At 37.6% G+C, this 24,701-nt stretch overlaps 1 protein-coding gene across 1 annotated transcript; it reads left to right on the top strand.

Annotated features, from left to right (window-relative positions):
* Positions 1-378: 378 nt before the first annotated feature.
* cerk (ceramide kinase) lies at positions 379-21,629 on the top strand. Its single transcript, XM_043236917.1, is given in 17 exon segments — positions 379-710; positions 6,304-6,435; positions 6,583-6,709; positions 7,580-7,705; positions 8,183-8,292; positions 8,295-8,404; positions 8,406-8,511; positions 9,027-9,065; positions 9,321-9,394; positions 9,396-9,441; positions 11,334-11,408; positions 11,798-11,950; positions 12,034-12,139; positions 13,398-13,468; positions 14,869-15,074; positions 16,065-16,285; positions 19,077-21,629. Coding segments are annotated over 17 exon segments (1,941 nt in total). The 5' UTR covers positions 379-559; the 3' UTR covers positions 19,165-21,629.
* The last annotated feature ends 3,072 nt before the right edge of the window (positions 21,630-24,701 follow it).

Genomic DNA, 24,701 nt, shown 5'->3' with positions numbered 1-24,701 from the left:
TTGAAAGATACAAAAATGTATTAATGTGGTTGTGTTAACGACACTGGACGCTATTTTTAATAAATCTTCTGTTTTACTTCTTCATGTCAATAAATGTATACTGCTTACACTTAAATGAGTCAGCCGTGGTGATAACTAATGGCAAGAGCATTATATTATATTATATTATATTACTCATTAGCTTATATTACATAAGATGCATAAAATACATATAGATGATGAAAGAAAACTGTATGTAGACGTTTATAAATCAGCGTAGATCCCTAATTAACTAACAGTGCCAAAATAAATGAACAAACAAACAAACAAAGTATGCCAATCACTCACATCGCACCTCCTACAATAGGATTATGTGTGACGCATATCTCTTTGGCCCCTCCCACTTTATCAGGAAGAAGAAAACCGCTATGTAGCCAAACTGCTTAGGAGAAACGAGCAACGTTTTAGCGACTGTAGTATTTTTATTAAAGAAAAATTAAAGCGTCGGGGCGATATAGTATAAACTCGATTTGAATATGAAAGTGAGATAACTAGCGTGTATTTGTTGTTAAGAGCAGAAATGGAGAAGCAGTCGCGTCTGTTGTGTTCTGAGCTGTGCGTTCAGCGCAGACCGTATGAGGTTACGTTAAACTGCGCGATTCTCGCGTGGAAAGACAGACAAATCGCCAAAAAACACACCGGACGCGCCATATATGGAGCTGTCAAAGCGGGTGAGTTACATATCTAATACAATAATAACGCTGTGGCATATACGACGCGGCAGGCTGCTGCTGTTATTTGTTCTAGCGGCGTGTGTCTCAAAACCGACTTGAGCTGCCTACCTAGCAGACCGGCGTCGTGTGTACAATACACATACAGAGAAACTAAGAAAGCTAACTATGATGCCCCCAAAAAGATGGAGTCGTTGATGTCTAAAAACGCTGAAAATATCAGCGGTGCCCAAAAGCATGATGATCGGAAGACACATTCGATGCCCAAAATACTGCCCAAAAATCTAATTGGAAACCCCTGTAATTGCTACAAACACTTTTAACTATATATATGTATATGCAGCGTCTGAATTGGAATGCTTCTGTGGTGCTCAAAAACAAGGGTAACTTGTACACAACATTATTTAGGACGTCTGAAACCCTGCTTATTCATAAAACGCACGTGAAATAATGCAATGGTGCCTGGGCCTGTGATGTCTAAAACACCCCTGACTCTAAAAGTGCATATAATGCCGTAAGACTCTTCGCAGAATCGATGAAACCTTAAAATCTCGCGTTGTAACTAAGCACACATTTATGACAACTCTTAAATGCATCTGGTAAACACTTGTATGGTGCCCAAAAATGTTACTTACTCGCAGCCGTATAAATACGATATAAAGTATCATGCGAAGAGAGTTCCTAGTGGGAACAGAACACACACACACACAAAAACGCCGTTAAAAACAGTTAGTGTCGTATAAAGAGTGTGTGAAGCATTATCAGACTGTGCCGGGAGGTCAGAGAGGTCACTGATAATCTCGAGGAATTGGATTGTGTGTTTCCACCTGTCTGCTGCACACACTATAGCCCACCGTTCATGGTCTAGATGGGGTTTTTTTCGTCATTGCCATGAATTAATTTTTAGGTTTGGGTTGTTAATCGTTTATTTCTGTAACGTTGTCACTTGCATTCAACTGGAACCATTTTAGATGAAGAGAGCGACCGCGAAGTGCACTAGACAGACGGTCACCGTAAATAGCCAAGAATGAAGCTTATGCAAAAATCATAACCTTGCAAAAAAAAAAAAAAATCTAAATAAAGATATTTAAAGATTCTGCTTAGAATGCAATGTTCCAGGCCATACAGATTTGTAACAACATGAGTGTAAGTGGATAAAACCTTGATTAAAATAATGACCCGTTTCAATGTACTTGACATTTTAAAATAGTCCATGTGATAGGACTAAATATCGAGTTCCAGTGTAAATATCGAAAGTAATCCGGGTTTTGAAGCCGTTTCACCTGAGCCAGACCTTTGCCCGTGCCGGGGATACATTATACATTTGAGGAGAAGTTGAGAACTGGATGACCTCCAGTCCTAAGATCCATTACACAAAGCCAACTTTTATTTAAAGGTCTTGATGGATATTTTCCCCAGGGCCATGACACATATTAAATGAAGTTTCCGCCCTGCTTAAGGTAGTTCAAGGTGCCAGTGTTTAATTAAAGGATTTCACGTGGACTAAAATATTGCTCACATGATGTCAGGGAGATTAATTTCCATTTAGTGTTAGGCCTAAACAGTTTTTGTCAGCAGTACACAAATATATATATATACAATGTGTTTATATATATATACAATGTGTTTATATATACAATGTGAATGTGTATATATATATATGTGTGTATATATGTATATGTATATATATGTGTGTATATATGTATATATATATATATGTGTATATATATGTATATGTATATATATATATATATATATATATATATATATATATATATATATATATATATATATATGTATATATATATATGTATATATATATATATATATGTATATATATATATATATATATATATATATATATATATATATATATATATATATATATATATATATATATATATATATATATATATATATATATATGTATATATATATATATATATATATATATATATATATATATATATATATATATATATATATATATATATATATATATATATATGTATATATATATATATGTATATATATATATATATATATATATATATATATATATATATATATATATATATATATATATATATATATATATATATATATATATATGTATATATATATATATATATATATATATATATATATATATATATATATATATATATATATATATATATATATATATATATATATATATATATATATATATATGTATATATATATATATATATATATATATATATATATATATATATATATATATGTATATATATATATATATATATATATGTATATATATATGTATGTGTAATTTAATTACGTTATCGACTTTAAGACGATGTAATTGTGTAGACTTCGTACTAGTACTTTTTGGGGGGTTTTTTTGATCGGTCTTCCTTTTTGTTTTTACTTTGGAAAGCTTCCGGTTGCCAGTGTGGTTTGCGTCCGCGTTGGCTGTCCAGTGTGCAATTTACTCTGTCCATCTGCTGTGTAATCTAACCCCTTTCACCACGAGTTAGTTTTCTCAGAACGCGTGTAACTGAAGTAGCGGGGGACACAAAAGGCGTTATTTGTAGAGGGCTCTTTCATACTAAACAAATGTTTGGTTTTGCTGGAAAGGTCACGTTGGAAGGATGAATGGCGTGTTACTCTGCTCAAACATGGGGCTTCAGAACTTTGCGAGAAGGGAATAAACGCCTAGTCCCGAGCTCATACCTCCATGGCAACGGATGCCTGGAAGGACATGAGTGATATTCCGCAACACGATCCAACCCAGGATCCATAGGTACTTCGTACGGCCTCGAATCGTTGACGCGCTTTTCAGTTCTAGCTTTTAATCTGTGGCTCGAGCGATGTCATAAACATGTTTTTTCTTGCCGTATCAATAACAAACGTGCTCGGAAAGTACGACGTTTAAAGGGGAAATCCATTTCCAATAGCGTTTGACACGTGATGCTCTGTGAAATGGTAGAAACATGTCAGTGGGTATGAATTTGAACCATGGATGCAGTGGTTTTAATTAAACTATCTATATTTCTATGCAAATTCTATGCCTGGGGGTAGCACGCCGTGTTTTGGAAGTTAAATGCAACATGCCAAGTTGCGTTTGACTAAACTCGATTTGTGGATATCTGTATATCTGCTGTCTTGAGTAGCATAAACATAAAAATCCCGCCTTTTAACGATCAGATCTGAAACGATATCGGCTTTAAACGTACGTGACACCGGGTTTGAAGCATAACGAGGTTAATAGTGGAGCGCGCGAGTGTAGTTATTAATATTGAATTCATCACTCTTTATTTTTTGTATAGCGCTTTTCCTACTAAATATTGGTTCAAAGCAGCCGGAGTGTTTTGAATGGCACAGTTAGGAAGTAATTGCTCGTAAGTGATATCTGAGTATTATCATTTAGATAATATAACTGTATTAAGATAATACAGGTTACTTGGCCAGTTATATATTTAGTTAAGTATACGTAATGAATGTGTTGGGCAATGATTGCAATAAAAATGCGCATATACCGGAGAGTATATAGCCTCTGATTGTTGACTCGTCGATCCGTCTTTTGTAAGGACATGTGGTGTATTCGGCAGGGAGAGAGCTGGGATGTAACGGTCAAGGACCCCTGGAATGTCAGCTATTGTTCAGTGGTATTTCCTCTATCCTCGTTAAGTATACTGCCTCTGTTTAACCCAATTACTCTAGTTAACATGGTACATGAGTTATTTGATATAATGGAGAATTATAGTGGAAATGAATGAAATGCGACGAACAGATTGTAAATAATCGTATCAATAGAACGCGTTCCGTTTATGCAAGTCAATTTTTACTGTTAAAATTATACTGTTCAAGCTTTTAAAAAAGCAAATGAGCCTAAATCTTTTAATTTCATTCATTTTAATTGGTGCGTTTATTGCATATTTATTTAATTTAAATTAGCATTTAATTTTTTAATAACAAAATCAAGGTTTTAAACCATCCCCCGGCCATATGCTGCACTAAAATATTATAAAAATATGGTGTACGTGATATGAATGTATAATTTGTGTGTATATTCAGGATTTTTTTTTTTAGGATATAATATAAATAAATAAAAATAAATACATGTTTGGTCATGCTTTTGTTTGTTTGTTGTTGTCGTTGTTTTTCTTTTTTGTGTATTTTTTCGTTTTGTGTGTGAATTTTAATGGTAAAAAAAAACAGTCATTTCAATCCAATCCAAGCGATCAGGTTAATCCCCACAGACACACGTAATAAAACTGGCCAGTTAAGAATTAAGACTATAACCTCCAAACACAATCATAAAAAGCCTTTGGTGAGACGATGCTAAACATAGACCATGAAAACTAAGAATACATTTAAAAGACATCTTAAGTCCCTTAAGAACTGGATAACTCTACCGCATCACCTTTTACGTTTCAGCTTTTTGCCTCATGCAGTATTCATGTTTTATACAATAACTCCCTAATACAAGTATCATGAAACTTTTATCAGGTTGTTGTTTCTATGTTATTATGCTGTTAAGTTTATGGCTGCATCTGGGCGTATGAATGGTTTCATTAAGCTGTATAAAAATGAAATACACTTGTTATGTCGCATAAATGTGTCATGAAGTTTTAATGAAGATAAATCATTACTCTAGGTTTATCTGGGTATTAAGTAAAGTTTCTAAAGCGCTACTTTATTTTAATCCACATAACTCTCTGATCTTTCGAATAAGGTCAGACCTCATTAACTTTCTCTCCCAGGGGTTTTCTGAAAACCCTGCATTATGTAACGTAACACGAGATTGACTCATTTGGGCACAAGCTGTCAGAATGCAAAAACCTCCTTTGCTTAGAGATATTTTCCCTATAGCACAGAGATGATGGAAACTGACATTTACATAGCGTCTCGTTGCAAAAGCAAACAAAACGAAGCAGTCAACATCACCAAAACTCACATTTTGCAAACTCAGGCCTCTAAAGCATTTTCTGTAATAATTTACAAAATCAGGGGGGACAAAAAAACAATGATTTGAGAGAAAGGTTGACTGTAATATCCTTCTGAAAAAAACCAAAGGCACCATAGCATTAGTGATTTAAGGGGTGTATCAAAATAATGCGTTTGGATAAATCAAAATGATGAAAATTATGTAATTGATATCTAATGATATCTACCTTGACTAAGATCCATTGATACATATTGTCAAGGTAACAATAACTGCTGATACTTTAAAGTACAGCATGCATCTCTTCAATGTTTCATCGACTTGGTAATTTCTTTTGAAATTGATTTTAATTCAAAATCACCGCATGTATGTATGTTCGTTTAAAATGTCTTGGCAACTAAATGAAAAAAACACTGTAAATAGTAAAACTAAATACTACAACAGTACGTGCATAATACAAATAGCGCATAATTCATATAAATAGATTCAAAATCTATTTGTGTGATGAATTGCAAATGTTGCCGCCTATGTAGAGTCTGGTAAACCATGGCTTGCTATATATAATATTATGCTAATGTGTAATAAGGTTCTATTTTTAGATTTCGTTTTAGTTTTGATGCATCCCTCATGTAATTTGACACGCTGGTCCTCCATACACAGGTAGTCACTGCGTCCCGGTGTGCGAGATTATAGCCGTTCAGGAAAAGGAAGATGACTCTCCTTGCAAAGACACTGGAAAATGGCAGAAGGTCCCTCAGAGCCCAGCAGACTCCTGCCAGCACGCTTTCACAGGTACACCGACATAATCAAGACCGTCATCTGGCCCCCCCGATAACAGGGGAATGCATAGTTTGTTGCTTTATCTGTGTGCTGTGAGTGTATTATCAGAACGTCTGGTTTTTGGAATAATGTGGCATTCTCGTTTGTGTTTCTCTGCAGTGTACTATGTAGAGAGGACGAGGCAGCGCTGCTGGCGGTGCAGCAACGTGACTTTCCACTGCTCTGAACATTCCCTGTGTCTGCTCTGGGTCCAAACTATAAGGGAACAACTTGCACTGCTGAGTATGTCTTTCATTTTGGTATAACATACATATTTACTATACGTGACCCGAAGCAAAACAATAAGACATGTTTTTGTTATACTGGTTTTACGTTACGTTAATAGTTTATTGGTGGGACGCTGTATGTTTTTCATTCGATTAATAGACTCCGTAATAGATTAATATACACCATTTATACATAATAAGTTCAATAAATAAGCTTTGCATGATTTGTTAAGATTGGACAATAAATCTTGGCGAAATCATAATACTGAGAAAATTGTCTATGACGTTATTAGCAATGCATATCGCTAAAAAAAGTTTTTATATATATATTAACAATAGGACATTTAGAAAATGTCTTCATGAAAAACATAATCTTTAGTGCTCTAGATCTTTGGCATAAAAGAAAACTGATCATTTTGACCCATACAATGTATTTTTGGCTATTGCTGTAAACATAAGGTTTTTTGGTCCAGAGTCACATAATAGACACTAATTACTTTTCAAATCTGCATTTTAATTAGCCAGAATAGCTGGCATTTCTGTTAACAATTTTTTTTTTCCCTGATCTTTGCTCAGTGGAATTCAGGCTTCAAATAGAATAAAAAAAAAAAAAAAAAGTAAATATGAAATATGTTCTGATTTGATTTCAGTGTCTAGAAACCGAGAAGAGGAACACGCTGAAAGAACTAAGAATGTTTTTATCAATCCTATGGATAGTTTTGAGGCCTTTTTTTTTTTTTTTCCCACAAGTACAGTTTTGGTCTCCTCTATGTTGTCGCATCACATGAGGTTTTTCAAAAGTCGCTTAATGAAGTGGTTTTGACATCCTAGGAAGGCTGTTGTCGAACAAAAACTCACTTTTAATGCTCTTCCCGCCTCTCATTCCGCAGCCAATCGACCGAAGAGCTTGCTAGTGTACATCAACCCCTACGGAGGAAAACAACGTGGGAAGCAGATTTACGACCACAAAGTGGCCCCCATCTTTTCCCGGGCTTCCATTTCCACCGACGTGATTGGTGAGTGCCCGTCAGCCGCCTGCATTAACATTTAAATAAAAAATGAGCTTTTATGCTTCGCAAATAGATCTCCGTTGGCAAACGGCCCCACCTGCCAACCCGTCCCGCGAATATGATTTTATTTACAGCGCCATCTATCACAGGAGCTGGCCATAATGCAAACTGTGATAGTCGATAAACATAGGAATGCAAAGGCATCCATTATTTATTAAGTTTGAGGGAGGAAGACCCTGGGTTGGTGTGAATATTGGCTGTTAGAGCTAAAGCTCGCAGGCTTACTCAGCAGTTGCTTAAGGGGATTCTTTTTACGACCGTGCGGACATTTCGTAAATGGTAAAGTACATGTCTGGCTGGACAACTACCATTCAAACCAGATCATTAGAGGAGCCAAACAAGATGTTCTGCCGACGGTTTAATAAGCTCCATACATCACCTTTGGCATATATCATCAACATGATCCACAGGGCTCGGTCCTAGGTCCCATTCATTTTCAGCACATCCCTCCGAGCTACGGCTTTACATCAGCGCTGATGGTAAAGAACCGGTAATGAAATGTACCGGGGATTGTTTTTCACCACACTTCAGTTTACTATTTGATGGTTGATTGATGGTTCCCACTGCTTCGCGCAGAAAATGCAATTTAACTGCCAGATGAACATAATGATGTTTCTTCCCCCCTCTGCTCAGCCTCGCATGCTGTCCTGATAACATTTTTTCTTTTGTTTCCTATAGTTACGAGCGCATAAACTGCGCCAGAGACCACTTGAAGACAGAGGCTGATCTGAAGAAGTATGATGGGTGAGTGGGTGTCCTGCTGGGAGATCACGGTCGCTGTGCTGCGACTCTTAATTTGCCCATCGAGGGATGCGTCCTCTGCAAAGCTCAGATTAACATTTGCACATCAATGCACATCGGTCTGGCACTGCGGCAGATGACGGCGGGCAGCTTGGGAAATGACGACTGAAAATAAAGTGGCTTTCGGTGACACCGGCACGGATGCTGCTTTAAAGCTAGGCCAGAGGCTGTATTCGCAAAACAACTCGTCTGGATCTTTTTCCCCTAGTTTTTAACATCCGTTTCTGCAAACAACGGTTTAGACACAAATTTCATTCATTCGCCAATTTGCGGGTTTAACTGTTAAAATTGTCCTAATATTGTTTTGGGAGTCTCCGGATAGGTTAACATGTGTTTTCATCAAAATATGTGTTTAATGCCACCTCATTTTCCAGTTATTCTCAAAACGATTTGTTCGAAGCAGTTCTAAGACACAGTCTCTTCTTTCAGTGAGCCTACTCTTGCACCGATTGGTCAGATGGCCCAGTTTGTTGTGACTGGTCTACCATGTACAGTAAAATGATGTGTTTGTGGGGGCGGGGTCAGGATGTTTGCATCCAATCAACCTACAACGTAGGTGGGTATTACGTAAAGTGGGATACCAATGGCTCGTTTGGCAGTACAGACTATTTGAATTTGAACTTTGAATTCGTTTACATTCGCATACAGCTACCAATTAAAGGCAATATTGGAAACCGCATAATAGGGACGCTTAAAAAAATATGAATTGATCAGCACTGTCTCTCTCTGCAGTGGAAAGTTTGAGGCATGGCATACCCAGTTGGATTATGCATGGCCTCGTCTTCCCGTGATGCATAAGAAGCAGGCGGTGTGGATGAGAACTCCGTGGAGGACCCTTCTTGCGCCGCGGTGGGGTTCAAAGATCGGCATCATTCCTGCGGGTCGGTCTACATTGTTTCCCAATCCTGTACCCAACTCATTCCGTACGTGTCCCTTCACGCATCCAATTCAGCTCACGAGCACTCTATTAACAACCTGATGAGCTGTATCGGGTGCGTTAGATAAAGGAGGCATCTAAAATGTTCAGTTGGTAATGCTCCAAGACTTAAAATCACTTGTCTACAGTCACAAATCTTACAGTCTGTACGGGCAAGACAGATCTCAGAACGGATTTCATTGCATTTTCGTGCACGTCACTTCCCTGGCGGCGCTCCCGGAAGCATCCTTCACTCACGGTTCCATTACAGCGTTTGTGTTTTGAGATATTTCCAAGTCATTGTGAGGTTTACACCTGCACATGGGCACAGCTGCATAATAGAGGAAAGCAGCGGGAGATTATAGCTCTCTTCCAAAACCTAGTGAGCTGCCTAGAAAGCACGATGAGGTCAGAGTTGAAATTTAGAGAGGAAGGCTGTTCAAAAATTGAAAAAAATAAGTCTTTGATGTGGGATTTTGATCAAATTTTAGTGGGCTATTCTCACAAAACATCTTGCATTATGTGTGCACTATTATTTGTCAGTAGTGGATCACTATACCCCTGGCTATAAGATGCCAAATCAGCATATTTGGAATGATTTTTGATGCTAACGACTGAAGTAATGACTACTGAAAATCACAGGAATAAATAAAACCGGAAACATGCGTTTTAAGTTTTAATAGTATTTCGGCAACATTCTCAAGAGCAAAGTACTTGGTCAATACTTGGCGAAAGAGCGCAAGCGGAACAGATAGACCGTCGTCATGCACCGCAGAACGCCTTCTCGCGAGTTTTCCGCCGGCCATTGATAAATCCTAATGACTGTATTAACAAATCGTGTTTTCTGATATTACTTCTGTTTGCCGTGATAAAACTGGCGCAATGTCGGAACTTTTTAAGAGTCCTGTGGCTGTTATCAGTCACGTTATCGGCGTGTGTAATTCTGTCTATTTATGGCCTTATCTCATGTTGTCCAGACGCGCAAGGACTAGTGACGGTTCCTAAGGTCCATTATCTTGTTTCTGGATGACAACTGATCTGAGCAACAAGGGAATTTGAGACAACTCTTTGACTAGATGAAAGCATCTGAAACGCTGACCAAAACGAACCACGCTTTTATTATAATATCACGTTTATTCGAAAATGCACCATGATGCAATGTAATTATACCATTTCAGATTAGGTGTTTTACATGGCTTTACATGCTGATATTCTCACTAAACTTTTATTTTTCCATGCCGTAAATGGCCCCTGTAAATGCTGGTGGCGGATATGTTAACATTATTTGCCATCAACGCTTACAGTAGTGGTACCACAGTAAGGAACGTGCATGTTTATCGCTCTTTAAACGGTTTTATCGCGACGTATAAATTGAAAAACGCCAGATGCATTATCCGCCGCGAACTCGTAGAATGGCTTGTGGAAATAATCAGTCTGGCACATTCGCAGATTGCCGTCGGTGTGTTTTTAAACCTTCAACCTCACGCTGTTATATAAGCAATTTGAGAAAGAGGAATTAGATTACCAGACAGCATATAAGAGACAGAAAGAGGGCTGAACTCATCTGAAATCTCATCTCTCTATATAACAATGCCCTGCAATGCTTCGGCTACAATCATTTCAGGATCGAAAAAACTTTCTTATTCTCACAAGGGCTTGAATAGACCCAAAAACCCCATCGGCTTGTGATGTTTGGTTAGCGTTCACAATTGAAGGTTAGATTGCAGCTGCCCCCGTATGCCACCAAAATCGAAAATGAAAGTGTAATTTTCATACGTTAACCTTCAGAGTGAATTATGAGAGCTAGATTTAGGCCATTTCTGAACCCCTGACCCGTGAAATGCGTTTTTCAAACAGGTTCGACCGACTGTATATGCTACGCCACAGTTGGCTCAAATGACCCCGTCACCTCAGCACTGCATATCATCGTGGGTAAGTGCTCATCTCCGTATCTGCAGTATGATAAAGCATATCTGGCTGTATGTGATGTATGTTTGCATGCACGCTCATGTCAGTTTTTCTTGCAAGCGCTATCCCAGTATGTTTAGTTATTTATGTATGCGCTACCACAGTTGCTACATTTACGGTACTTTTTTTTTCTTTGGACGTCACAAAATGACCAGACCTTAAGGGTAAAATCGCCGTAGAGCTTCGAGTGACAAGTTGCATAAATAAAGCTTTACAGCAAAATGGAAAATGTTTACTGCGCTACTTTTGAAGAGACGGATATCTAATTTTGCTGCAACGCACGCTATTCTTGCGTGCAGCGCCTAGCACGGGGTCCCGACGGCATCAGCAATGCATCCTGGCTTTTTCTACAGGTGATTCTCAGCCAATGGACCTCTGCTCGGTGCACAACGAAGACGGCTTCCTGCGCTACTCTGTCTCACTGCTGGGTTACGGGTTCTACGGAGATGTGTTGACCGACAGCGAGAGGAAGCGCTGGATGGGCCCTGCCCGTTATGATATCTCAGGTGCGAGATATCATAATTGTATTTATTCGTAAATCGTATTTTTATTTTATTATTTTAAAAAAAAAAATTTGGATCTATTTCAGGTGTTAAAACATTTTTGTCACACCGCTACTATGAGGGAACGGTGTCTTTCTTACCTGCTGAAGGGAACTTGGGAACTCCTAGAGACAAAATGCAGTGCCGAACTGGGTAAATGCCGTTCTGTGTGTTTCGCATTGCCACAGTAATACGCATATTTGAGCAAACGTTCATACATGAACCTTTAACAGTCATCATTTAAACCATCAACTAATGATATTTATACTACACATTTTGAAGTCAGTAGGATTTCTTAACGTTTTTATATTGTATAATATTGTGAATTGATATTAAAATCTAAAATAGCCGTTTTCTATTTTAATACATTTTAAAAAGTAATTTAATCCTCTGTGGAACAGTAGAATATTCAGCCTACTCTAGTCTTCAATGTCACATGATCCTTCAGAAATCACTAAAATATGCAGATTTGCTGCTCAAGAAACATTTAATATTATTACAATCATCACTTATTATTACATTTATTACTTGTGGAAACCATGGTCCTTTTTTATGAATACAATAGCTGAATAAAATGATTATTTTCTTAGTTAGAAAAAACCTAATGACTAATGCTTTCAAACAATTAATCACATCTAAAATAAAAGTTTTTGTTCGCATAATATATGTGTGTTTATTATGTATACACTGCAAAAAAGTTTTGGGGGGTTTTTTAGCTTTGATTTTTTTTTTTCAATTCTTAAATCAAGAAGGATATTCTTTTTTTTTTTTTTTTTTTTTGTTGAAACAAGCTAAATAATCTGCCAGTGGGGTAAACTAAATAATCTTGTTTTCAGTTTGAAATTATGATTATTTTGCTTACCCCACTGGCAGATTATTTTTCTTGTTCTAAGCAAAAACTTAATTTAACTCCTTAATTTTGACCTGTTTTTTTTCTGAAAACAAGACTATAATTTGTACTTGTCTAAAAAAAAACTTTGGACAAATCTGTTGGACAAAACATCTAAGCTAGAAAAGCAATTTTGCAGTGTATATAGGTACACACAGTATTATACCTACCTTGATGTGTATATTTATATTCATATTATTTATATTATACATAAATATATTTATTATGTAAACATATTTTTCAAAAATATATAGACATGCATGTGTGTGTCTTTTTATATACATAATAAATAAACAAAGTACACGTACATATAGTTTGTGACCAAAAAATGTATCACAGCACTATTACAGACCCCAAAGATGTAAGTACATATAAATTTCAATATAAATATTTTAATATAAGGAATAGATATAATGTCCCCATTTTTAAAGTACGCATTGATTACTTTAAACTACATTTTAACCTTGTGATTTCTACCTATGTTTTCCACTTCTATTTTTAACATGTGTTTTTGTCTTGCAGATGTAGTGTCTGTCGGCAATCCTCTTCTGACAAGCTGGTCAGCAAAAATGAAGACAGCGTTTCCGATGCTGGTGAGGAGCATTTGGGAATACTCCCCATGCCGGTGTTAAACTGAGCTCGGGCATTGACAGGAAGTCTCGTATCTGTCCCGTGGTAAATGCGCCCACCCTCGGTACAGGCCAACAAAGTGCATTTCCAGCCATGATTTGTAATGCCCCCATCTGTCGGCTCGACTGGCACGCTGTTTGTGAACATTAGGCCAAATGGTTCAAGCTGCCGCCCGGCTGATCATTTAGAGAGCGCACACATACACACAGCATATTATCTCTGCCTCTCAGCACCCTCGGAACAACTGGCACCTCCGTTACCCAGCATTCTGTGTGTTTACCCCGAGCACTGATAGGTGCTGTTTACAGAGACACACTCTCTGCCCTCACAATCCCAAATTGGCATTTGTGCATGATGATTTCCTGAACGCTTTTAGGCCGCGTGACATAAATAGAGTCTTGTGGGAAGAATAAGGGGAAGAATGATGTAAACAGGAAAAGCGGTCGAGGGCCCTTCATCAGTGAGAGAGCGCCACAGCCATACTTGCCTCGAGATTTACAATCACCTGGCTTCCTTCGTTTTTCCAGTTTACGGCGACGCTGTAAAAACGGATTTTCGAGGTTGTAAATAAAATAAATCTCGGAAGGTGTACAAGCAATGACTATTTCAGGATTTTATTTTTCACTTCCAAATGTTACGTTTGACTCAATGGTGCCTGCCCTTTCAGTGTAACGATTTGGGAAATCTGAAATGAAAATAATTTCAAAGGAATTCTGTGTGCGTGTGGGTTGGCGATTGCGGTTTACGGGGACACAAATTTGTTTAATTACGTGGGTATGGTTACAATTTTGAGGTGGTTTAAGAGGACCCTGCCAATCTCCTCATAATTCAAAAAAACTTTGAATAGGGTTGGCATAGGGCACATACAGTTTGTACAGTAAAACCGTTACGCCTATGGAGAGTCCTCATAAACCACAAACGCCAACGTGTGTAGATTTAGCATTCAGTGCAAAACTTCTTGCTAATTTTTAGCACTTTAGAAAGTGCAGCTTCACGTTGATAAACAGGGATGTAATTAGTTCGGCGGTGGTTCAAAAAAAAAAACCCCAAAAAAGTGTCCGTTTTCAGCTGAGGTCAGTCTCGTGATGATTCGGTTCTCTTCGAGAACATTAATTATGAATTGAGTTCGGTTCAGCTGTAAAGCAGCTCTGTAGAAAACAGTTACGTCGTCATTCAGCTCGGCTCAGTTACCATCCATCGGGAAAAAAAAAAAAAAAAACAGGTTTTGAGGTGTTATGGCGTTGTTGGTGGTTGCCTGCTGTAGGCAATCCAGTGCTCGAATGCATCAAAGTCTATGAAAAGGGTCTATATACTTCACAGCTCAGAGGTACACAAGCGGTGACGTGATGCTGTTGTATTTCAGAGTGTCAGGACACTTGGACCGTCATCAGGGGAAAGTTCTTGGCCATCAATGCCGCCAGCATGAGTTGCGCGTGTCCTCGAACTCCTAAAGGCCTGTCGCCGTCGGCGCACTTAGCAGATGGAACAACTGACCTCATCCTCGTCAGGAAGTGCTCCCGACTCGACTTCCTGCGCCACCTGCTGCGCCACACCAATAAGGACGACCAGGTTTCCCGATTCATCTCAGCAGAATACATCAGCAGATTTAACGTGATATTTTCTAAATGAAAGCGATGAGGCAATTCCATTCATGTTTCATCAAAGGCCTGGAAGAAAAAAAACCACCACTCTCTTAACTGGCACACTTCAAAAAAGCATTCCCGCTGTCCACCAAATGCTTACTCTATATTTTATAATAGTATAAATTCATATGTATATTTAATTAACTGTATGTTCTTCTCTTTTTTTTTCTCTTGAAAAGAGCAGATAATTATGTTCTTTGAAGTTCTTAGTAACAGCAGGGTTTCTACAGTCATAGAGAACCTTGAATCGCAATTTGTCAGTTATTTTTAATGCTTAACTTCTAAAATATTTAGACAACTATAAATGGCTCTTTGCAAGTGCAATTTTTAACAAAACAACCTTTATCCATTAATCACACATATTTTGAAACTTGACATTGGAATCTTGTAACATTTTATAATTTAAATGCCTCTTAAATAATAAATCAGCACGTTTATTACTCATTAAAATATAGTTATGGGCCTATTTATGTTTGTAAATATACAATATACAGATCCCAAGTTTGCTATTGCTAATTATATAATATGTATTTTTTATAATGAGTTTGAAAGAAGTTTGTTTATCATCACTACGGCTTTATGCACCATTACAATATTGTAATCTTTTCAGCAGCCATTGCTCCAGTCTTTGCGTCACGTGATCCTTCAGAAATGTTGCTGATTTTGTGCTTAAGAAGCGTTCATTCATTATTCATTATTGCCACTGAAAACGGTTGTGCTGCTTTTCGTGGAAAACGGTGATACGGCTTCTTTCCAGATTCAAAAGAACACTATTCATTTCAATTCGAAATATTTCGTAACTCGCCAAATAAAAGTATGCATTTCACCTCTTTCTACAAAAGAAGCGCACGTCTAACGTTTAACGATGTTTGACGTGGGATTCGGTAAGCGTTCCTCGTTTTCTTTCTTTGTGCAGTTTGATCATTCATTTGTGGAGGTGTACCGGGTTAGGCGGTTCCGATTCGCCCCCAGATATCAGGAGTGTGATTCTGAAGTGGACCTGAGAGAAAGCGGAGCGACGGGCAAGCGATTTCTGAGTCAGATCTGCAGGGAGCACAGAGCCTGTGGCTGCATGCCGTCCCAGAGCAACTGGAATTGCGACGGCGAGATCCTCCCACACACTGCCATTCAAGTCCGGTAGGTGTCCTTATCCAGATATGCCCTCTGTGTCTGGTATTTTAATTTTCATGCATTGGACTCAGCGGAAGCGAATCCGTTACGCCACTGTTCGAGTTGCTGAGATGCTATATATAAATACTTGACATAAGTGATAACTCCTACTCTACAAATTGTGAATTTAATTTGGGCACAAGCCATCCTAGGCGCACGTAACTTTCTTTTTTCAGACAAAAGTTATCCTGGCTTTTCAAAGTAATGCTATTGGATAGTGGCCATTGTTTTGAAGCTCCATAAATCACTAAACTAAGCTATTCCCCTCTGGGGGGTTAACGTCTTCTACAGCAGATGGATTTTAAAACAAAAATACTGCTCATTTTAAAATAATAACTGTATGCACGTTCTTTTAGTGAAATCCTTTCTTCTTTTAATTTGTTATTCCATTTAGTGTCGCTTCCCTCGTTCGTCTATTCTCTCCTTACGTTATGAATTTTGGATCACGTCATACATTAGAGGTCCAATACAAATTACATACAAATTACATACATCCATACAAATTCGACATTCTTGCAAACAAGCATACATCTGTTAATGGAAATCAGTGTTTGAGTTAGAAATTTCAAAATTAGTTCGTTTTAAGATGAATGTATGCAATTTTTGGCCACTATCCACGAGCATTACCAAGCATGTACACCTAGGGTGGCTTGGGGGTGAGTAAATCATGGGGTCATTTTTATTTTGGGGTGAACTATTCCTTTAAAAGAGACGTATTGCGAAAATGAGAACTATTATACTGTGTCCTCTTTCAGAAAGGAAAAAGTGGACCATTATAGTTTTAATACACTAATTACTTCAAGCAAGTCCTCGTTGTTGTAATTAAGGGGTTTGGACATCACTGCCACTCACATTTACGCTCACACTTCTTCATATGTCTAAGAGGTGCCACTGTCTCTTTTAGACTTTCTATGACTAGTTGTCAGCTTCAGAGAGTGTTCCTCAGACACAAAATGAGCAGGGTTCACTAAAGCGTTTGTCGATTAGTGGAAGCTGTAGTTGAAATGTTGAGGTCTTTTGAGCACAAGATTGTATCATCTCAGCACTAGCATACTAAACAGGATAAATAAATGGACTTTCGTGGTCTGAGCCTGTGGAAAAGATGCTATTAAAATTAAAAACTCCCTCCATTGTGCCTGCAGAGGAGTTGTTCTCCTCCTCGATACAGCATGACGGCTCGCCCAAATGCATCATTTCCTTCACGGCCCATTGTTCTGTGTCAACAATGCGTAGCAATGAAATGCTCCTAATTTAATGGCCCTCTCACTGTTAAAGGCTCACCTCCTTTAATTAAAATAGAAGTCCATTCATTTATTCCATTTTCAGCTTCAGTAATTGTTTCTCGAATGAGTAAGCAAATAACCTGTTGAGATAATTGATGATGATACCACGGCCGAAAAAAGGCAATCGCCTGGCACTGAACTCACCTCTAGAGTATTGAGTGGAATTAGAGGAAATTAAAGAGCCCCCGAACCTCCTAAGAGCGCATGCATTTAACTACAAAACTTTTTACTCAACACGACGTAGCATTTATTGCTTACCAGCGCTTGCTCGTACTTTGTTTTAGCCTAGGACACAGCGCATTAGTGGTGTTTGCTAAGGCAAGCATCGGCGTTACTATTGCAAATCGTTTAGGTTGGGGATTTAAGTGAAGCACTATACTTAAACGTTACACTTCTATTGAAATATTGAGCAGTTTAAACGATTAGGATATAAGAAACACAAAAAAACGTGCTTTCCCAGCTCCATAAATATATGGCTTTTCTGGCATGGTAAACTTGCTCAGTGGCTCACCTGGTACAGCATCGCACTTGTCATGTGGAGCGCTCTGAATTTCCATGAGTCGCAATAAAGTTAACTGGATATTGCTTTTAAAATGGCATTTTTGAGAAATGTTTGATTTTGTTAGCAATATAGGTTAGGTTTAGTGCAGGTGGTACAATATTTTTAAACGCATTATCTGTTAGCTGCCGCAAACTTTCGATACGTCTGAATTGAAACTTCGACTTTGAAAGTGTTGTAAAATGTTATTTTTGCAGAAATGTCGCCACACTGAAAATAAAAGAACTTGTAGGATCGTAGTAAAATTTTTTACTGCTACTGCTTTGTACACATTACTTACTATAGCACTTTAACATTCATAAAGAAATTAATATTACTGTGTATAATTTTACATGTAACATTTAACAAAGAAAAGTCCATTTGGCGTGGCCATTTAAAGTCCGAGTAATTTTTACTGTGATTTTACTTAATATCGCCCCTAATTTAACCATGCTTTTGATGTGAACGTTACATAGAAAAATCTAATTAAATATTGCAATATATCATGTAGATATCTCTACATAATTAGTAGTGTAGTACTCATCCGAACACAGAGACTTCAATAGTTACGTACAATAATGTTCGTCGGTTCATTTTTGAGTATGAATGTGTCATTTTGAGCAGAAAAGTCATTTCAAATGTAACAAAATCACACATTACCAAAACCTAACAATAAAAGCAATGATAAAAAGTTTAAATAGAGCCAGATTAAATATTATTATTATTTTTTTTTTTTTTGCCTGAACTAACTTTTTCCATGTAGAAATTAAATGAGTTTTTCCGTAGTGTTCATTCTAACAGTGCAAAGGCTTATTTTTTGTTGCTGTTGTTTATCTCTAGTAAGCCTAGGGTGGCGTTTAGCATGCTGTTTGTTCCAGTGAAGTGTTAGCATTCGGTTTGATGTTGTTGTTTTTTTTTCTTCCTTTCTCTGTCTTAGGGTCCACTGCCAGTTAATCAAGCTGTTTGCGAGAGGCATCGAAGAGCAGCCTGTGTTTGAGGACCCGTACGCTCACTGTGCAATATAGATCTCTACTCCACTTAAAAAAAAAAAAAAAAATCCAGCTGGATCATTAAGGATTGAGATTCTCCGAATGGAAGAGTCACCTTCAGCTCAGCACACCGTCGTGCTGTTTCTTATATAACCCTCGTGAAGATGCGTTGAAAACGCGAAGCTGGAGTCAACCGCATTTATGTAGGCTGCGTTAGAGTTGTGTAAGATAGGATCAGCTGTTTCGGCTAGGCATTAGCATTGCTGATTTTTCATTGCAAGTCCTTGAAGTTGCTGGCGGTATCTCTTGCTTGCAACTTCCAGTTGTCGGCGTTTGTCTTCCACCACGATCAAGCTGGTCTTGAGAGTAGCGTTAATTGAATTCCAAAGTCAGATTCCTGGAACTGTGAAAACTCTGGCGTGTTGATGAAAACATTCCTCTTGGCTGCACCTTCACTGTTTTTTTTTTTTGTAAAGCACATGAGGTGGTCACCTGATGAAGTTATCGGTATCCAAAAAAGTTTGTGGGTTAAGTAGGTCGTTCAAAAATTGAAGCTTGTTAACAAATTTGAGTTAAATTCTTCTGTTAAACATAAAAGTTATATATTTTGAAGGATGTTGGTAACCGAACAGTAGCTGGTTGCCATTGATTTCCGTAGTGTGTGGGAAAAATACGATAAAAGTCACTTCCTCAACTATTCCTTTAAAAAGGTAGCATGAAAAAAGTAACGTATGGCATATAGACAGTGAAGCCTGCATTGAGTAACATTTACACGTGAGCTGTACATATTATGCAAATGGCACTTCAGATCAGTGTAAATCCTGTAAAAACGTACCCCTTTGACCAATTCTAATGTATCATTTCCCACTCTTATCACGGTCGGTTTTGTTTTCCCGACATTTCGCGCATGGAAATGCAGTATTAGTGAGCTAGACGCTGACAGCTACACGGTGTCACTGCAGGGTCAGTGTACGTACGGCTGTTCATCAGGCGGAATGTAAATACTGTAGCGTTCTTTTCTGTGTCGTCTTCTTTGGCGGCACCCCCCGAGAATATTTCCTCCCTTTTATAATGAATTTTTGCGTTTGCGTTTCTTATGCTGATGTCTTATTTCTCACGAAAGCTCTTATTGTTCCTGCGGTATCGAAGAATGAAGGAGTTTATGATAGACAGAGAAATTGCATATCGCTTGTTGTGCATGTCAGCTGCTTTAATATGCAATTTTTAAAATGTTTCTTTGAGCTGTGCTTGTTATTGAGGGCGTGGATTTCCCATGATGCATCTGAAGAAGCAACACAACTTCTGGAGCCGTTACAGGGAAAACATTGTTTGTGTCTTTCAGAGACTGAAAGATTGCAGGGAAGCTCATTTTTACCACATAAAAAAAATGCTTTGGTAAATTATAATTATGTCATAATTGGGTCATTAGCTGTTATTAAAAACTGAAATAAAAAAATTAAAATGCAAAAATAAATACATTTAAGTAAATTAAAAATAAAGTTAAATATAAATATTAAAAATACTGATAAAATTGCTAGAAATTGAGTTTTTCCGATCATAGTTTAGGTTTATTTAATTTAATTTTTTTTTTTATTTCATAGTATTGACTTATCATATTTTGTTATAGTGTCATAATTTTTATTTACCAAAGATTTGTATTTTTATTTTTTTTTTTTTTTGTGGAAGTGGGCTTCACGTGATTGTCATAGAAGAAATTCCCAACATTCCACCCAGAAAAATAAAAAAATAAAATTAAGAAATTATATTTTTCAACCTCTACGAAACCCTTTTTGAAATTTCACTGAGTGATGTATTTTTGCATTGCGTCGTGACGTTACTTTCGCGACTGAAAAGCACATTTTCTTTTAGTCAAATATTACTGTAGTCAAATATGACCAGGATATTCCTTGACACTTTATGTTAACCAACCATGTACACTAAGGACCGTGGAAAGATGTCCTGATATGCGACCAGGCAATTCAAATGTCAAAAGAACCTCTGCTGTTTATGAATTATGTACTGTGGCTTGCTATTCTTCTGTGTGTAGCAGTATTTGTGTGTGTGTAGCATTAGCAATGTCAAATCTTGTGCATCTGACACGGTTCTGCTATTGTTGGTAGCCTGCTTCAGATCTAATCAAACTCAATACATGCTGTGTACGCACACCAACTTTCCCTACTGATCCAAAGATACCATTCACAGCCCATTTTACTTGAATGTGGCCACGGTTTTCACTTTCGTGCTGCCCCGGTGGCTGCTGATCGTTTATGGCTCACGACAGGTGACTGTATAATGTACTACAATGGTTGTCCATTGGGTTTGTATGTTTTCAGCTGAAGTTAAACAGACTTTCTCAGTAGGGTGTCACCTTATGCAGTCAAGCACTTGTCAAGACTCGATATTGAAGTCATCTTGCGGGAATCAAGACGACGTGTAAGACCTGATGTTTATTTTGATGTGAAATGCGAAGAAAATCCATAAATAAAGTTTACTGAACAATCTCTAGCGTTTGGAGTGGTCAGTTTTGTCTTCAAAGCAGGGATGTAAGCGTGAAACTCACTAAAACTGTCATGAACAAAATCACAATAAAATATTCTAAATATAATTAGATAAAGAAATCCTATTGGGGGAGCATAAACAATTTTCTGACATTTAATAATATTGTTACTGCATTATATCTGTAATATAATGTTACAATATCTGTTACTTGAATCCAATTTTTTGATTTTTGGGTCGATCTCATTAAAATTTGTATAAATAGTACATCAAATAAAAAGTTGTGATATTAAAACGCAAATTTTGGCGTGTTTGGCACAGTAGCGCACAGTTTTTGCATGCATATCATATGAAATTTGTTGGCGTGCATATAATATGCAGTTTTCGCATACATATGATATGCTTCAACCCCCAATCCTACCCATCGTGTAGCACATGCACGCTAAAATCTATTTTTGCGTATCAATACCGCGAGTTTATTCACTTTTTACGCAAGTTTTGAGAAAAGGATATAGAAATATGGTATTTTTTTAAACAAAATGTGGCCGAACTGGTTTTACGTTTAGGTGAACCAATAGAGTACCACAATTGTTAATTGTATTAAAAAGTCAAAATTTCCATTTAGTAACTTAACTGTAAACTTTATGAAGCCAACAATGACCGAAACTGACTGATTACTTCTATTGTACTTTAATGGTTTAAAGTCAGTAGTTTACAGATAAAAACACAGTAGTAGTAGTAGTAGTTGGCAAAAACCATCCATGTTTATAAAATGTTTATTCCTGTTTTTAGGTTTCAAGTATGAGGGTATCCCATGCAACCCTGTCCATATCCACATCCACCTTGTACCAAGCGACAGATGGATCTCTGCCGAAATACCATAAAGATGACCATCAAATAAAATACCATTCGCTCTAAGGAATGTTTTTTTCTGTTGACCAAAACTCTGATAGAACGAACCTGTGCCCTACTTCTGTGCCACAACCCAATAGATAGCCCTGTCCTGAACTCACAGCATTGTTTGAGCATCATAGATGTTACGGTGCATTCAAATCCCCCCCTAGAAAGTTTGTATTTATGAACTGAGAAGCCATAATTGCACCATCAGGCAATCTGGATGGAAACACAACATATGCATAAAGATGTGCAAAAAAAAATGCCCTTAATAAAGGTGAAAATTTGAGTATACTACGATGAAAACACATTTCCAGAACAAATCCCTCTTTGCGCAACAGAATAGTCACATGACTGCCTCGACAGACGTTGTGATTGGATAATTGGACTTACTAGTAGACCATTTTCACTGCACAGCGTCTAAAATGTTGATTTGATAACAACAAGATAACATGACCGTTTATTGAGTTTTGTCTATGTGATTGGAGACATTTATAATGTAAAAAAAAAGCACATTTTCTTTTAGTCAAATATTAGTGTAGTCAGATATGACCGGGATATTTCTTGACACGTTTAATGTTAATCAACCATGTACACTAAGGACCATGAAAAGATGCCCTCATATGCGACCAGGCAATTGCAAAATTCCAAACTTGTGCATCAGTTGAGCTCCCAATTTTTTATGGAAACAGAAACACAAGTTCCAAGTTTACCCATTGCGGTGGGTCAATCATGTGCAATCAGCTCACAAATATGACGTGAATGCACCATTAGTGTGTCTTTTCGACATGAACGCACCGTTAGTGTGTTCAGGGTTGGTGTTTACACTTAAAACGCCTATTAAAACGCCTATGACTATTTGTCTCTGCGTATTCATCTGGCACACCGGAAAGTATTTCAACATGAAAACGACGCGCTTTCACCTCTATGCAACACCGTCCTGCATTTGTAAAAGTACAAAACACACCTGATCTCTCAGCTCTAGGGGAGGCAGAAACTGTCAAGAGCTGTTATTATGAATCCGCGACATTAAATCTACTCATGTTTCGGTGCAATTCTTAAGAGCCTTTAATAATACACGGCCTGTGCTCCTGACAAATGTCATTGGCTGAAAAAAAAAATGACGAATGGGGCGCCTCCACGTTTAACAGGCTTATTACATAAAAATGACTACGGGGGAGAAATAACTTGTTCTCTCCGGAGAGATGGAAGGATATTTAGCTCTTCGTTTTGCTCACAGTTTCGATACGGTCCATACATTATGCTGCTATCTGGACCAGCATGGCAATGAAGCCGGGTAATTTTCTCATCTCTCGTCCACAAAGTAAATTCCATTTCCTTTCCTCCTCTCTGTAGCGTCTCCACGTCTTTATTGATTTATTCTGCGGGTTGCACCCCATCGAGACAGACCGTCTCATTCGGCGACTCTTCCCTGGAGACATTACAAAGACAAACAAACAGCTGTCTGCAGGCTCTCAAACCACTGTTTGGAGACAGCTCATTGTGAGGGTGATAACATCTGCGACTTGACGCACGTTTAAAATGCTCCTCCTTTAAATAACTCGGCTGAGATTGGATGGACTCTGTCTGGCCTCGCTGCAGAAACTGCACCTGAGCCCCAGACACCAACTTGTCTGTTTTCAGCCTTGCCGTTGAGTTTAAGGCCTCGTCCCCTTTGGCATTACTGAAAGATGCAACAAACAGCAGTGTCCTACACTGGTGATGGGAAAGTTTCTGACATATGTTGTACAAGAGACCTGGGACAAACATATTGTCCTGAAATATCACAGATTGAATATATTTTAGAACTTCTATAGGTAATGAAATTCATGGAGCCAATATTTAAAATCCAAATGTAATATAATTTATATTATCTAGTTAATTTAGTAATTTTGTGCGTATTTAAGTCCGGTGTGTTTGTAATCAGTTTATATGTGTGGCTTTTTGTTCTGCATGACTTTCATAAGATGCTTATTAACAATACAAGTTCCTTTCCAATAAAAGATTATTTGTTCAAATGCCTTGAAAGATCAATTGAAACGAACAAACTTAAAGCCAATGGAGACAAAACGCTAAAGGAATTGCCATTTGGAGTATCGAGAGACGATATTGCATATTATTCAATGAATTATTCACACAAACGTCTCTCAGGAATGCCCCTACCTTTTAAAAGAGCTTATTTA

The sequence above is a fragment of the Puntigrus tetrazona genome, chromosome 4, assembly GCF_018831695.1.
Source record: "Puntigrus tetrazona isolate hp1 chromosome 4, ASM1883169v1, whole genome shotgun sequence".
Lineage (NCBI taxonomy): Eukaryota > Metazoa > Chordata > Actinopteri > Cypriniformes > Cyprinidae > Puntigrus > Puntigrus tetrazona.
Note: the sequence above shows the minus strand (reverse complement) of the source record. Positions and strands in the feature narration are given on the sequence as shown.